This window comes from Euprymna scolopes, chromosome 9 (genome assembly GCF_053919585.1).
Source record: "Euprymna scolopes isolate OS-2025 chromosome 9, ASM5391958v1, whole genome shotgun sequence".
NCBI lineage: Eukaryota > Metazoa > Mollusca > Cephalopoda > Sepiida > Sepiolidae > Euprymna > Euprymna scolopes.
The window spans coordinates 39,998,372-40,014,634 of record NC_136490.1 but is presented as its reverse complement, the minus strand read 5'-3'; the positions used below and the strand labels follow the sequence as shown (position 1 = coordinate 40,014,634).

General features: G+C 31.7%; 1 protein-coding gene across 6 annotated transcripts in view; it reads left to right on the top strand.

Moving 5' to 3' along the window:
* The window catches only part of LOC145284509 (electrogenic aspartate/glutamate antiporter SLC25A13, mitochondrial-like), a 169,067-nt gene that overhangs the window by 93,850 nt on the left and 58,954 nt on the right, over positions 1–16,263 (top strand). For 3 of the 6 annotated variants that reach the window (XM_080133392.1, XM_080133391.1, XM_080133389.1), the window contains 2 exons: positions 2,408–2,504; positions 8,865–8,882. In XM_080133392.1, coding sequence (XP_079989518.1) covers positions 2,408–2,504; positions 8,865–8,882 — 115 coding nt within the window. The remainder of the gene's footprint in view (positions 1–2,407; positions 2,505–8,864; positions 8,883–16,263) is intronic. The other 3 variants (XM_080133394.1, XM_080133393.1, XM_080133390.1) reach the window with 1 other exon arrangement.

Genomic DNA, 16,263 nt, shown 5'->3' with positions numbered 1-16,263 from the left:
TGATGTAGAGATGAAGAAGGAATACACCAGAATTGTCATCAACATTTCGTCTTTATTTTCACCCCAAACAAGGCACATCGCCACTTTGAAGTAGGGGGCTTCTATCAGGGACATAAGTTGCAGGGGCATTATGAAGGAAGATGTGTAGCAAGATGTTTGTTCACATTACACTTGAACTTCTGCATGTCAGTACAGTTGGAAAAGCAGAATACCGGAAGGGAGTTCCAAAGTTTAGTAAAAGGCTTTCTTACACCTAGGGATATCTACTGTGAAGGGGGGGGGACTTGGCTGCTTGTCGGGTTTGTTGGGGGTAGTCACGTCAAGAGGGTATAGGTGCTTGTAGTTCGTCAGAGGATTCACCATTAAAGTACTTGTAGAACAGGCAGAGGGATGCAACATTTCATTGGTGGGACAGGCTGAAGCTTAGATGGCAGTTCAGGACCTACCAGGTTGGCGACTCTCTTTTGAACCCTGTCCAGGAGTGAGAGATAAGTAGCAGATGCACCAACCCAAATGTGACAACAGTACTCGATTCATGGGCGAATGGTGGCCTTATAGAAATACAGGATACTTCCAGGTGTAAGTAGTTTTCTAGCACAGTAGAGAGAGCCCACCTTCTTTGCAGCAGCCTTGGCAATGCTCTCAATGTATCTATTCCAGTTCATGTTGCCTGTAAACGTTAGGCCGAGGAGTTTAAAGGAAGTACTTTCAGGTAATATGTTCTTGGCCATTGCTATTAGTGGTAAAGAAGGTTTCTTGTAATTATTGAAGGAAACCAGCTTAGTCTTGGCAGGATTGAATGTGACCATCCATTTTTGTCCTCATTCCACTACAGATTGGAAGTCCTCCTCTATTGTTTTTGCCATTTCTTTAGATATGTGTTCATTTGTTTTCCCCTTGTGTCTATTATAGAGAGTGGTGTCATCAGCAAATATACCTATCTCTGAAACAATTTTATCAGGGAGGTCATTTATGAATATTAGGAATAATAAAGGTCCAAGAATAGACCCCTGAGGTACTCCCGCATTTATATCATATTTTTTAAATGTATGACCATCGAGGACAACTTGGATTTTTCTCTTAAGAAGGATTTAATTACATTGTGTATTCTTCCAGTGATACCATATCATCTAATTTTCCTTAGAAGACCATCATTTCATACCCTGTCAAAAGCCTTAGATATATCGAGGGCTACCGCTCTACCCTCCTGTTTTGTCCAGTGAATAGTATATACGTTCAGAGATTACAGTTAAGATATCTGCTGTGGAAAGGATTGCCTAAATCCATATTGTTTATCGGTCAGAAGTTTAGCATCTGTAAGGTATTGGACTAGAACTTGATTAATTAAGGACTCGAGTATTTTGGCAAAGAGCGGGAGAAGGCTAATGGGACGATAATTTAATGGGTCAGTTCTTTTAGCAGAATTCTTGGCTACCCATTATTTACTACACTGTTGTAGATTTATTTCATTTAAGACTTCCTCAGGATGATTGATTTGAAAAAATAAATAAAAACAAAACACTTATTTCATTTCATCTAGATATCCAACATTTGGAATTTCTAATGGTGATAATAATTTTAAAAAAGAAAAAACTCCATTATATCTTTAAATTTCTTAAGGCTACAAATAAAATGTCACTCACTCCATGTTATAAAGGCTATACACACTTTGAATGGTAATGGCTTTTATTTTTTTTATTTATTTATTTTTTTTCTGAAATAAAACAAAGGCATCCATTTTGCATTGCAAATACAAGTATATTTTCAAATATTGTATTTTGGTATTTTATTTCTTTAAATCAACCATCCTGAGGAAGTCTTGAAATAAAGATTTATACTAAATGCAGGTATTTTTTCAATTTCTCTTATCTTTGCTACCCATTATTGTTCTGGCTGACTAGATTTTTACATAACACTCATAATGATATAAAGATGACGCATTGATGAATATATAATTTTGGTTTGTTCCTTTTTCATCTTATATAGTGTGTGTGTGGGTGTATGTGGGTGTCTGTGTGGCAAGAGAAAATCACGTGATATAATGAAGTGTTACCTTTCATTTTCTTAACAATTAGCTTGAAAGATATTTTGCTGTACATGTTTTATTTTGTTTGATTTTATTTTTGGTGCTAGTGGACTTACTGATCCGCGCTATTTTTTTAAATCGTATTTCCAAGTTTAATTAAAGTTTTATATGTCTTTTTTTATTCAATTGTAAGGTATAGAATAGTTACAAAACACCCTCCCCATGTTAAGAATGGCTTTTTAAATAACGTTATTATTTCAGCACAGATCAATAAGTGCACTAGTACCTTATTTTTTTTTTAACTAAGTTTTTAAATTCACCAATTTAAAAACCAATATATTGAAAAAATATGATTTTTATTTATTTTTTTTATTATTTCAGAGGAGATGTTATATCAAGCCCAAGATTTTGCCGCACAAATCACACCAATGGAAGTAGATATTCTATTTCAGTTGGCCGGTCTTCGACACCAAACTGGGTAAGCGATAAAAAATATTATCGATGGAAATGGACTTTTTAATCAATTCTTCTGAAGCACCAATACCATTTCTACACACTTGTAACCAAGAAGACAAGGTGGCCATTCCATTTAAAAACCAAAATCCTTGCATAACAAACAAAATAATCTAGAGGGTTCATTTTAACGTAACATAAACAGCTAAATCTTGTTTGTTTTTTACGTTTCTTAATTATCAACGCAAACACCAGAATAACAAATCTTTTTGTCCCCATTGATCGTTTAATGTTGAAAATGGGTGTTTTTGAATAATTATTCACCCCAAAACATCTTGTTAGTTAATATTTATTTCTAATCAGCATGTTTTTAAATATTAAACTATTTTTTTTTTCTTGTTTTTTTAATTCTGTTCATTTTTAACAAATTTTCTCAATGTTTTCTCAAGTTTATATTATACTTATCACCTAGACTCAACTTTAAAAAAAAAAAATCTAAAGATATTTTCACACTCGGGTTAAGAAAGTTCCTTGGTTTTAAGAAGTTTTTAAGAACATTAACAAATACGATAAATTTTATTTTTTCTGCTACATTATTTTTCGTAACAGAAGAAGAAAATAAATAAAGATGCAAGTTTATAATCTCCCTCCTCATAGAAAAAACGAAAATATCAAAAATAAAGAAAAATCTTTATGGTGTACATACCTAGGATGAAGAGAACATATTGTACCCCAAAATTGATCAAAAATTTAAAAAAAAAAAAGAGAAAATAAAATTTTACAGCTAAATGAATATCGACAAACTCTGGACACCATTTTGCAGGACAAAGGAAATCATTCCAAATAATTAAAACTTTTGCGAGAATTTTATCCATTCTTAAAATAAGGAGGGGGGTATTGGAGAAACTCAAATTCACTAAAAAAATGAATTTCTTTATAAAAATAAAAGTACTAATTTTAGGTGTACCATATTTTCTTTCCAGTACGAGTATGTAGATCATAAAGACTTTTTTGTTGGGGGTGGAAGGTATGAACAAGCACTTGAGTAAAATACATATGGGAGGAGGGGGCTTTCTTTTTTTTTTTTTTTTTACTGTAAATCAATTTATACTAAATGCAAGTATCTTTTGAATTTCTCTTATCTTTGCTACCTATCATTGTCCTGGCTGATTTTAGATTTTTACATAACCCTCACAATTAAATTACGAATATATAATGGTTGTATTCCTCCAAACCATGTACCTATTTTAGGTGGCAATACTTCTTCCTTAAAAGAAACAAAACACACACACACACACACACACACACACACACACACACACACACACACACACACACCAGTACTTTCTTGGGTAAAAATGATTTTTTTCCTCCTTTTTTCAAATCCAATGTATGCACATTTGTCTTACGGATTACTACTAAGAGCATCTAATTTAATTTCAAAACAAATTCGATTCCTGTCCAGAATTGCCTTTGTATTACAAATGAAAATAAAAATTAGTATAATGTACTAACCATGACTAGAAAGAAATATCATATTCCAAAAGTTAGGTAAATTGATGAAGTAGTTTTATAAAGAAAATCATTTTTAAGCAATACAACATAAATTTTGCAATTTTAAATTATTGAGTTATCTCCCATTTTTTTACGCTCTTCTGTTAGTCATAAAATTTGATTTTCTTATTTAAAAAATAAAACTAATAGATAATTACATAATTTTTGGAATATGATATTTTCATTTCATCACATCATTACTAGGCACATCATACAGATTTTTCTTTATTTTTGTTTTTTAATATGGGGGAATTCTAATTAGTCATCAAAATCTTTCCCATGTTGTAATAAAAAAAAATTTTACATATAATAAAACTTCCATATTGGAGTTCAGACTGGATTTTTATGTGTGGTTGTAAAATGAATTTTTAGACTAAACGTCTAATATTGGCTGTGAAAAACATAAGGCAGAAAGATTCCGAGTAACCTGCCTGTATGTTGAGACAAATGATGAGCCTTACACAAAGTTAAAGATGTTCAATTTTTCAAAAAGTTTTTATATCATTCAATTTGTATCAAAGTTTTGAAATGTGTATTCAATGCTTATATAGTATAATGGAATTTCAAAAAATTAAGTTTAGGTTAAAAAAAAAAAAACATTGTTACGTTCTTATGTGTCATGTCAAGATTAATAAAAATTAAAAAATTAAAAAAAAATGATTGAGTATTAGATATACTAGAAATAGATTTTACAAATAAACATATTAATGATCCGCCATTTTCTAATTTGAAATGGCAGATCACACTCATGTCAAAATCACACTCTAGTTACCTCCCCTGGTTTTTAAATAGTCTTTTAAACATTAACAAATACGATAAATTTTATTTTTTCTACTACATCATTTTTCATAATTTTTACTAATTTCCACATAACACTTAAGTATATAATAGTGTTTTTACCAAAATTCATTGTATTCCATTATACTGCACAAGCACTGTATATTCATAACAGCTTTTTACACAACTAAAATTGAAATGTCTAAACTGCAAATATAATAACAAAAATATTTTAGCTTTTAATTATTCTGTTTGGATTTTTTTTTTTTTTTTTTTTTTTTCATTTTTACATTTTGAATTTTTACAAAATTGAATTTTCAAAATTGAATTTGCTTTTATGATAATTTATTTTTTTTTTGCCATTTTATTTTGTTTCTTTTTCGTCCCCCTTCATTTCTTTTTAACAATGTTTCTATAAATGATTTAATATCATGTATACAGTTAAACCAAACATCCATGTACAGAATGGCAATACAGGATGACCCTAAAAAATGCCAACCATGTTAATAAAATTCATAATCATTCCTGCAATCCAACCATATTTAGTACAAATAAAGTTCAATCTATGTCTGACTTGTCCACTTTCAGTCATGATGAGCCAGAAAACTGACTAAATTCTCATGTGAGTGGAACAGGGTTTTCTTCTGGATAAGAAAGCACACACTCTAACTTTAGCCAGAATAAATTCAAGGGAGATAACTCAGATAATTATGTGACAACAACAGCCAATGCCAAGTTTAAATCCTATCCAATCTATTTGTTCAGCTTTGTCTTGTTGGGAGACTATCCCAGTATTATCTGAACAAAAATACCTCCTGGGTAAATCAAAGGGAGATAATTCTGAGACATACGACATGGAATCAACCATGCAAAGTTCAAATCCTATCCAATCTATTGTGTTTAGTTAAATACTAATGACGTTAGGAAAGGTACTTCTAGAGTGGAGAGCCATTCTTGTAATAGAAGAATGATTCAAAATGGAATAGCAGAAGAAATAATTGTGTCGTAGAGAAAATAAAATTATCCATTTGTGAATATTAAATATAGTTGTCCCAGACAAAAATTGACAGTATCCATCCAGCCAGAAGCTTTAAATTGTAAAAAAAAATTCAGGTGAAAAATGTGGTAGTATTAATCAAGATAAAAACCTGTGACTGAACAATTGAAAGAGATTCAGTATACAGGGTGACCCCCCCCCCACCCCCACCAAAAAAATACAGAGGACATTCAATTGTTTTTCTGAGCATTTTACAGTCAACGGGGGGAAAAAAAGGTCAAAGACCCTAGTGTTTTGATGTGATGTTTTGAATATAATAAACTAGTTATGACCAACGTTTCATTTCATTCGAACAAAACACTAAGAAACTGAGCCTAATTAGAGTTGGGGCCCGTTTTTTTTTTGGGGGGGGGGGTCACCCTGTATTTATACATCAATTCTGGTTTGATCTTATCACCCCTGGCTCTAAATCTTTGTGATCATTGTTCCATGTTTGTTTAGGCTCATGAGCAAGCAACAAACCAAAAGAGTAAATAAAACCAATCAACTTCGACTTATAAAAAAAATTAATGCTCATTTTTCACAAAAACAAAACATTTAAATAACATTTACAGATAAAAATATTTTGTTTGTACTGTTATAACAAGACTGGAATTGCTGGTATTGGTACTTGTACAGTTTAATCAAGACATTAAGAAAAGGTTACATTGTACGTATCCGTTATGGAATGAAATTCTCTGAAAAAAAATTTCACTTAATTTCATCAAGCAGTTTTTTTTTTTTTTGTTTTTTTTTTTTTTTACAGCGAAAAAACAATTTATGATACCAAGCAAAAGGTTCGATTTTTTAGGAAGAAAAGCTAGTATTAAAGATGGGGAGGGAATGTCGGCGCTTTAAACTGAGTTATCTCCCCGTGGCGTGTTAAAAAAAATTCAAAGATGGCTGTAAAAAAAAACAAACTACTGGATCAAATTAAGTGAATTTTTTTTTTTTTTTTTTTTTTTTTTTTTTTCGGAGATCTTCAGTATACCTACAATACAACCTGTTTTTTTTTTTTTTTTTTTTTCCGATATTTTCATTTTTTTGAGTACCCTGGTATTAAGTTTATAACATCTTAAGATGCAAAGGGAAATAACTCTTAAGTTTGAAATCCAAAATAATTATAAATGAATCAGGAGTTTGAAAATTTAAGACTTTGATCAATGAGAAATCCAATTCTTTAGTTGATGCTGGAAATGGCCTTTTTAAAGTTTCTTTTGGCTGAAATGATGTCCTAGAAACATTAATGGAGTTCAAACGAGTTGTTAGCTCATACATTAACAACTGTTTATGAAACTGACTTGAGTGCAAACAACGCGTCCTTTCGTACAGAATTTTCTGATTATTCCAGATTGTTTTTATTAGGTTGAAAAAAAAAAAAGAACACTTTGTGTTCTCGAAAGTCTTTCTAGATTGTTGTTAAAATGAATTGAAAACATTTTTTTTATTTAATTTTATTATTTAATTATTATTTATCAATTATATTATTATATGACATTATTTATTATATTATTTATTCAATTATAAAATTCATAATTATTAATTATGTTATTATAATATGTATATTATTATTTTATTAACTATTATAAAGTATATATTTTAATATTTTATTCGCTTTTCTAAAGAAAAATAAAATATAACAATTTTTATGAGGGATAAACTCGCATGACATCATACCAATATCATTGTGCTAAAAATATTGCAACACTATTTTCCTCCAGTCATGGGTAAAATGATATTGTGTGCCGTCATATGTGTACAATATATATTGTGTGTAGTCATATATGATATATGTACAATATAAATATATAGAGTATTAAATATCCTATGATAATATTGATATTTTGTTAAAAAAAAACAAAAAAAAACAGCAATATCCGCTACATTAGAGATTTGCATGCATGGATCACATAATTCATCAAACTGCCAATGAAATAAATCTAAATGACTCTATACAAAAGTTTTGCAGACAGATTGTATTTTCCTAGTTGGGTTCCAGGGGTATCATGCCTCCCTGGCCCTGGATATAACCTTAAACTATATCCAGTGGTGAGGCCCCAGCTTGCAGGCTTTGGGGAGTGTGGAGCCACCCTTTAATTACCAGTGCTCCCAGGTCCACTCTGATCTGGAGTGGTAGTACCTGTTAGGGTCCCAACTATGGGTTAAATAGAAACCGACTTGAAAACAGCAAATATATTCTATTAAAAATTTTTTCTTCAAAATCTTTGGATTTGGCATTAAATAACCCGAAAAGGGTTGATATGCCGTAAAACAAAAACCAATCCATGCTTCCCAGCATTATGTGATGTACAAAATATAGCCTCTCCATAGTTCCATAAGGTCAATGAATGATCGTTTGTGTATCGTGAGGAGTCACATCCCAATCAAAGTTAATATACATTGGCATAGAAAGAACATGGAGGATCTAGAGGAGTAAACATTGACCACAAATCCTGCTATTCCATAGGTAGTGATAGTTTTTCATTCATTGACAAACTTATGATCTGATTTTGATAACAGCATGGCTTTGTAGATGATCATATATATTTGGCAGTGAGAGGACATAACTGCAATAAATAGTTGGGTATCATGGACTATATATGCAAGTTTGATGTGCTGTATATAAAGTAAGCCTTACATTAAAAAAAAAAAAAAAGACAACTTCACTGTTGATATAATTCTATTTAATTTCGACACATTTTTATACTTTCAAAATTTATAAAATTGGTATCATAAAATATTATCTTGTTTGTTTTTAAACTTAATAAAAAAAAAACTAATGAATTTTGTATTCTTATGAAAATTGGAATTACATTTCTGTTACTGGTGTAGGTATTTCTGTATACATGTTTATATATTAATCAGTCTTTTATGCATGATTTAAAACTTGTTTACTATTTTTATTTATTCATTTATTTTATTTATTTTTTAATAATACTAAAAGACAAGGATTTTTTTTTTCCTCCCTTGAGTGAATGGCTGCAATCATTTTTCGTTTGATATTAATTTTTATTTCAGTTATGGAAAAATGACTGGGTGAGAATTTAATTTTTCTGTTCCAGTAGTGTTTTTATTTTGGTTAAAAAAAAATTTTTTTTTTTTTTTGTATTTTGCCTCATTTAACAAATATACCTTATTTAAAGATGCAATACAACAACTAATAAGGAACCATCAAATTTCAGTGAAAATTTAAATAAATTTACATATATAATTTTATCCTGTTTTTAAATAATTTTTATTTAGATTGTTTTCCTATTTCTATTATGTTTCAGTCGATATACTAGGGATCTAAGTAGCCAATTGAAGGGAGGGTAAAAGGATGAAATCAAAGTGACTGCCCCTCCCCCCTTCGCTATGTATGCGTGTGGAGACAGAGCAGTGCAGAAAAATAACACTTTTTTTCTCTCAAAAAACTTCTGTTAGTTTTAAATCTGAAAACTCCACAGAAAGACACGGTGCACATGTGTAGGAAAGGATACAGGAAGTCATTCTTTGATGGAACAGATCATCTAACTGCTGTAGCCCCTTTCTTTCTCCTCCATTAAATTGTATGAAGTCTTAGCCTCCGTGTCAAATTAACATTTTCAGTTTTCAGCAAGAACTGTTATCAGAGAAAAAACAAAGGAAAAACAAGACAGAAAAGGATAAAAATCAATAAAAGAAAGAAAAAAGATAAAGTAAGAGAGAGGAAAAGAAAGAATAAAATCCAATCAAATAGTAACAAAAAAAAAATAAGAACCTTGGGTTCTAGTGATTTGGCCGGTGGGATCCCATATTTAGACCGCTAAAGTACAAAAGTCATTATTTGTATCCATTGACGTCTCTTGTTGCAATGGCATTCACCCTGGTCAACTTCTTTGGTCTGCATTATGTCATGAATCATGGCAGCCCATGGTAGATCACATAAGATGGCTAACTAATCGCAATTCCACCATTGAAGACCGACCGTCTGTCTACTCATATGCTTGCACTATCTAGGAAGGGAGGATTACGTCGCAAATCAACTTTCTCTTTAGGTGACAAACTACATGCTCAAACCATCAAAGATCTTGCTTTAACGGGACATGCTCCTCTATAAATCATTTCGCAGACACCTAGTTTTAACTAAACCTCCATCTTGGTTATCCAGTCACTGAACCTACAACAATTAGCAAGGGGCATCACACTAAAACCTTGACATAAAAATAAACCTTTTAACTAAAGATAAGGGGAGACAACAGGACAGATGGTAAAGGCAGATTAAATCAAATAATTAATGACTTCTTTTTTTTTTTTTTTTTTTGAGGAAGGGGTGCATCTGTAGAAGATCAGAAAGCTCACACTCGCTGAAATGTAATAGAAATATCAACGTTAATAAGGAAAATAGCCTGAAGAAAAACAGTCTAAATTTTTCATCTTAAAAATTCATACAAAAATAATCTTTGGATTATTATTTTCATCCTGGCTATGTAGACAATGTTTCTGATGATGTAACCTTCGACCTTCTTCGGGTGCGTCTTTTTGAACTTGGTAATCTTGGAACTCAGGAGTCCCTGAACCTTTATTTAATCTACTGAGATACATCATTCTCATTCTGTCAACCATGATAGCATGATCGATTTTATGTACTCTATCTGAAAATACTGACTTCCTGATTAAAAATGCACTAAAGATTAATTTTTTCTCCCCTTTTATAGAAAAACTCAATCATGTTCCACAAAGTTTAAAACAAAATCAATAATTTTCCTCTAAAACCAAACAACCAAACCAAACACCATAGATGAATATTTGAAAATATAAATAACTTGAAATGTAAAAACTTTTACCAAAATTACTGGATTCAGCATTAAATAACCCCAAAAAGGTTGATGTTTTGTAAAACAAAACAATCAAACTAAACCTATAGTAAGAAATAAACCTTCAACGTCCAGAACTCATTGTTAACCATTGTTTTTAACCATTAAATAACATTCTCCAATGGATTAAATGAAGGGTTCATTTTGGAAATTCAATACGGATTCACAAGCCTGACAAAAAATTTGTATATTTGACTAGAAGGTTCATGTTCGAAAGCTGCATCTGAAGAATGACAGGTACATCAGTTACATCAACCAAGATGAGAATAGTAGTTCTGAAAAATACAAATTATCAACCCTCATCTCAAAAAAAAAACAAATCTGAGACAAAATAATCTTTGTTAGCAAACAATTTTCTTTAGTTATTTTATTTTTACATAGCATTTTTTTTTTTTTTTTTTTTTTTGATGATTACGAATATATTTTGTAAGTCTTTAGATGTAATTTTGAGGTAGCATGTAGGTTGTTGGCATAGACACATTAGATTACAATACTTTAATCTTCTTCCATGATACTTGTATATTAAATGTAAAATAGGGACAGTAGCTTTTTTATCAAATACTGTATCTACTAGGATGAGTCAAAAGTTTCACAATATTTTAGTAACTTATTTGCTTTTGCCAGTGTTATGTTGGTGACAAACCACATTCTACTGTGAAATGCAAAACTCAGCCGATATTCTAGGAGTGTATTTTCCTCTACAGCTTCAGAATCCAATTTTAGTTTTACTTCACCATGCTTTTCCAACTTAAACAAAATTTCTTAAGTCATTTGCTTTTTATATTGTGATCAACGGTTCCTCATTATACTGAAAGGATAAGAGTTATTCCCACTGAACTGATTGTTCTTTTAATCTGGCTATTTAAGAATATCTACTTGTTAGAAAACTGTTGGATCAGATTAAGTATATTTTTTTAATAAATTCTAGCAAAGTACAATAATTTATATCTATAAAAAAAAAAATTGCTAGTCAGAATCAAATTGCATGCCCAGTGGAGCATTGTACATGTCTGTTCGAACTTCCATGATTCAAAGCACAAGATGCAGGTTGTATTTTTGATTTTTGGATTTTCACTTCATGGTTCCCAAATGAAATATGTTCAGTGGTCTAATAACCAAAATCTGCACGTCTCCAAGCAACATCACTTTGAACAAACATTTCTTATTGCTAATAACTCTCTTGCGATCAAATGACCTGGACAACAACCTCTGTAAAGCAGGCCTGTTCACTGAAAAGCGAGGTCATGCACGTGGCAAGCAAGCAAGATATTTTATTTGTATTGCTCTATTTAATACACGGAGCTTTCTCTTATTTTGAGTGTGCATATAATATATATATATATTATTACGTGTGTATGTGTATATATATATATATATATATGTGTGTGTGTGTATATATATATATATATATATATATTTCGAATCTCGCTAGATTCAGACACTCTGAGGAGTCATAAACGATGAAACACCTATATTTACCTATAACTGGGGGATTTTTTTTTTCATGATACACAACAAATAAAAAAAATGGCCAAAAATAAAAGCAAACTTTTTTTTTTTTCTTAACCTTTAGTCACTGTTGTATTTTGAAAAAAATAGTGATGCTAAGGATTTCTAACTTTATTGACTTGATAATGTAATAAAGTTTCTATGTAACTTTATACTTTATTTTACTTGGATATATTAAATCATATAGAATTACAATATCAATATATTTGTTGAGTAGAAAATATTATTTAATATGTGCATTCCCCTTTACTTGTTTCTCTGTAAAGGCAGAGTTAGACACAGTTAGATACAAGCTCATGTGGGAAAAATCCAACTCTCAAAAAGGGGGAAACTAGATTGGGACAAAAATTTAAATTGTTTAAATGTAAGAGGACAGAAAAGACTGTAGTATCAGAACAGATACTACACTTTAAATTATTTGTAAAAAGAAATATAAAGATATTTAAATTTAAAAATCCAGGAATTTAGGGAACACAAACAGTAATTAAGCAAACAAATTATGAACAAATCATAAATAATTTAAAAAAAATAAAAGTTATAAAGAAATAGATATAATTGATTTTGTAAATGCTATAAAAGTGAAAAACTATTTAGAAATAAAGTTATTTTATTGTTCATTTTGCTTTGTTTAAATTGTATTTATTTTTTAGACAAATAGAAAAAGTTTTAAAACTTCTAGTCTGTAATATTTTATTGCTAACAAATTTAAAAAAAAAAATAAATAGAAAAAAGGGTTCTTGGCCTTCGGGCTAGGATCAAAGTTAAACAAATGACTTTTTATAAAATTTTATGTTTACATATTTATTTTATTGCTTATAAAAAAATATGCACACACGTTCTCTCTCTCTCTCTCTCTCTCTCTCTCTCTCTCTCTCACACACACACAATATGGTTTGGAAATCTTAGGTAGAATGACCCCCGGTGTGCTTGAGTTATTGTGATGAATGAGAACTTTAGTTAAGATAAAGCATACACTAGCAAAGGTACAGTGCCGAGGATGACCATAGACACCCCTCCCCAATTTTTGAGTGGCCTTGTGCCTAATTTTTTGTTTATTTTTGTTTTGTTGTAAACTTTTCAGAGTAAATAAAAAAATCTATAAAAATAAATAAAAAATATATTAAAAATATATAAGAAAATAAAAAATAAATAAAAAATATATTAAAAAAATAAATAAAAAATATATTAAAAAACATAACTCAAAGTGTAGTATCTGTTCTGATGCTGCACTTCTTTCACTTCACTTTTTTGGTCTCGGTTATTAGAGGAGAAATCCCTCATGACTGATATATTTTTTTTTAAATTTTTGTTACTAACCAGAGTGCCCCTTTGTTGGGGAGCTGGTTTCCCTCCACATTAAAAACCTACTTTGTGTCTAACTTTGTCCTCATGGAGAGGCAAGTAAGTAAAAAAAAAATTTTTTTTAAGGTCCACATGTGGAAATAAAATTTCAATTTTATATACATTCAAAATTAAATTAGAATTTTGTATCCATACAAAACCTTGTTATACATACAGACTTGTTACTGTGTAAAAAAAAAATATTTCAAACTTTAAGAAAAACAAGGAAGTATTTTTTATTTAATATTTTCCTATCAAGACTGGTTTAAATTTTAGTTCAAACTAGTTTGGATGCTTGGAAGTGTGTGTGTTAAGCAAAAAAACTCAAACCTGTACCGCAAAGGAGGAAAAGAACGTGAAAAATAACAAAAAAAACTGATATCTTTGCTGTTGCATCCATCGCAAAATTGGAAGTGACGAAAACTGCCCTATTGAGGGTGAAGAAATTGATGGTTTTAGCCAATTTTTCAATAGTTGTCGTCTGAAAGTTTGAGGTTTAAGACAATACTGGTTTCATCACATTCCAATGCATCTGTCAAAAGTTTTAGGCAAACATACATATATACATTTAAACAGACAGGTGAGATTTATGTTAAAGATTAGTGTTTGTATAGTTTTATCCTCAAATTGTGATCTGACTTTCACTTTAAACGCCACCTGTTATAATGCAAATATTGCAAACTTTTTGACTCATCCTTGTATTATACGCTTTTAGCAATCTTGTGCATGACTTTTTGAATGGCCTTAAGCTAGTAAATGTTTAATAAGGTGTGTTTATAGGAGGTAAAGTAAAACAGATTTAAATCCCATTTTGTTCATAACACATATTTAGTCATCATTAATTTTTGTCCCTTTTTTTTTTTTATTATTATTAATCAACCTTTTTATTAACTCATAAAAAGCTTATCTGGCCTCTTTTGCTTTCAGATATACTTCTCCCTCCCTTTTTTATTTCATCCTATAAAACCTCATTTTAATAACCCATTATAGGGTGTGAAATAAATTTTTAGAATCCAAATGAGTTCCCTGAATAATCCGTTTCTGTGTGTTAATAACATTAGTGATAGTATTTGAGATTAATTTGTATATAGAATTTTAAAGGATGTGAACTATTACAGACTGATGCCCATTCCTGCCTGTATTTTTTTTATATCATATTTTATTTTAATGGGACTTTTTCCATTCTCTGTTTTTTTTTTTTTTTTTTTTTTTTTTTTTAATGTAATTCAGTGTTTCAGTTATGTTCCCTCCAACATTCTCATGTTTAGATTTGAAAACTTGTAACTTGTCTCATATGTAGTTAAATGTCTATTAGTAAAATGAAAATTCTGTCATCTGAAATAAACTATTCTAGGTTACATTCTGTGTATGTATCGTTGATTAGTTTTCACCCTCTTTTCTTTCTCTCACCCTCGTTTTACTTTCTCTTCCCCCCCTTGTTTTACCTTCTCTTCTCCCTTGTTTTACCTTCTCTTCTCCCTTGTTTTACCTTCTCTTCTCCCTTGTTTTACCTTCTCTTCTCCCTTGTTTTACCTTCTCTTCTCCCTTGTTTTACCTTCTCTACTCCCTTGTTTTACCTTCTCTACTCCCTTGTTTGACCTCCTCTTCTCCCTTGTTTGACCTTCTCTTCTCCCTTGTTTGACCTTCTCTTCTCCCTTGTTTGACCTTCTCTTCCCCCCCCTTGTTTTACCTTCTCTTCCCCCCCTTGTTTTACCTTCTCTTCCCCCCCTTGTTTTACCTTCTCTTCCCCCCCTTGTTTTACCTTCTCTTCCCCCCCTTGTTTTACCTTCTCTTCCCCCCTTGTTTTACCTTCTCTTCCCCCCCCTTGTTTTACCTTCTCTCCCCCCCCCTTGTTTTACCTTCTCTTCCCCCCTTGTTTTACCTTCTCTTCCCCCCCTTGTTTTACCTTCTCTTCCCCCCCTTGTTTTACCTTCTCTTCCCCCCTTGTTTTACCTTCTCTTCCCCCCCTTGTTTTACCTTCTCTTCCCCCCCCTTGTTTTACCTTCTCTTCCCCCCCTTGTTTTACCTTCTCTTCCCCCCTTGTTTTACCTTCTCTTCCCCCCCTTGTTTTACCTTCTCTTCCCCCCCTTGTTTTACCTTCTCTCCCCCCCCTTGTTTTACCTTCTCTTCCCCCCTTGTTTTACCTTCTCTTCCCCCCCCCTTGTTTTACCTTCTCTTCCCCCCCTTGTTTTACCTTCTCTTCCCCCCCTTGTTTTACCTTCTCTTCCCCCCCCTTGTTTTACCTTCTCTTCCCCCCACCCCTTGTTTTAACCTTCTCTTCCCCCCCCTTGTTTTACCTTCTCTTCCCCCCCTTGTTTTACCTTCTCTTCCCCCCCTTGTTTTACCTTCTCTTCCCCCCCCTTGTTTTACCTTCTCTTCCCCCCCTTGTTTTACCTTCTCTTCCCCCCCCTTGTTTTACCTTCTCTTCCCCCCCTTGTTTTACCTTCTCTTCCCCCCCCTTGTTTTACCTTCTCTTCCCCCCTTGTTTTACCTTCTCTTCCCCCCTTGTTTTACCTTCTCTTCCCCCCTTGTTTTACCTTCTCTTCCCCCTTGTTTTACCTTCTCTTCCCCCCTTGTTTTACCTTCTCTTCCCCCCTTGTTTTACCTTCTCTTCCCCCCTTGTTTTACCTTCTCTTCCCCCCTTGTTTTACCTTCTCTTCCTCCCTTGTTTTACCTTCTCTTCCTCCCTTGTTTTACCTTCTCTTCCTCCCTTGTTTTACCTTCTCTTCCCC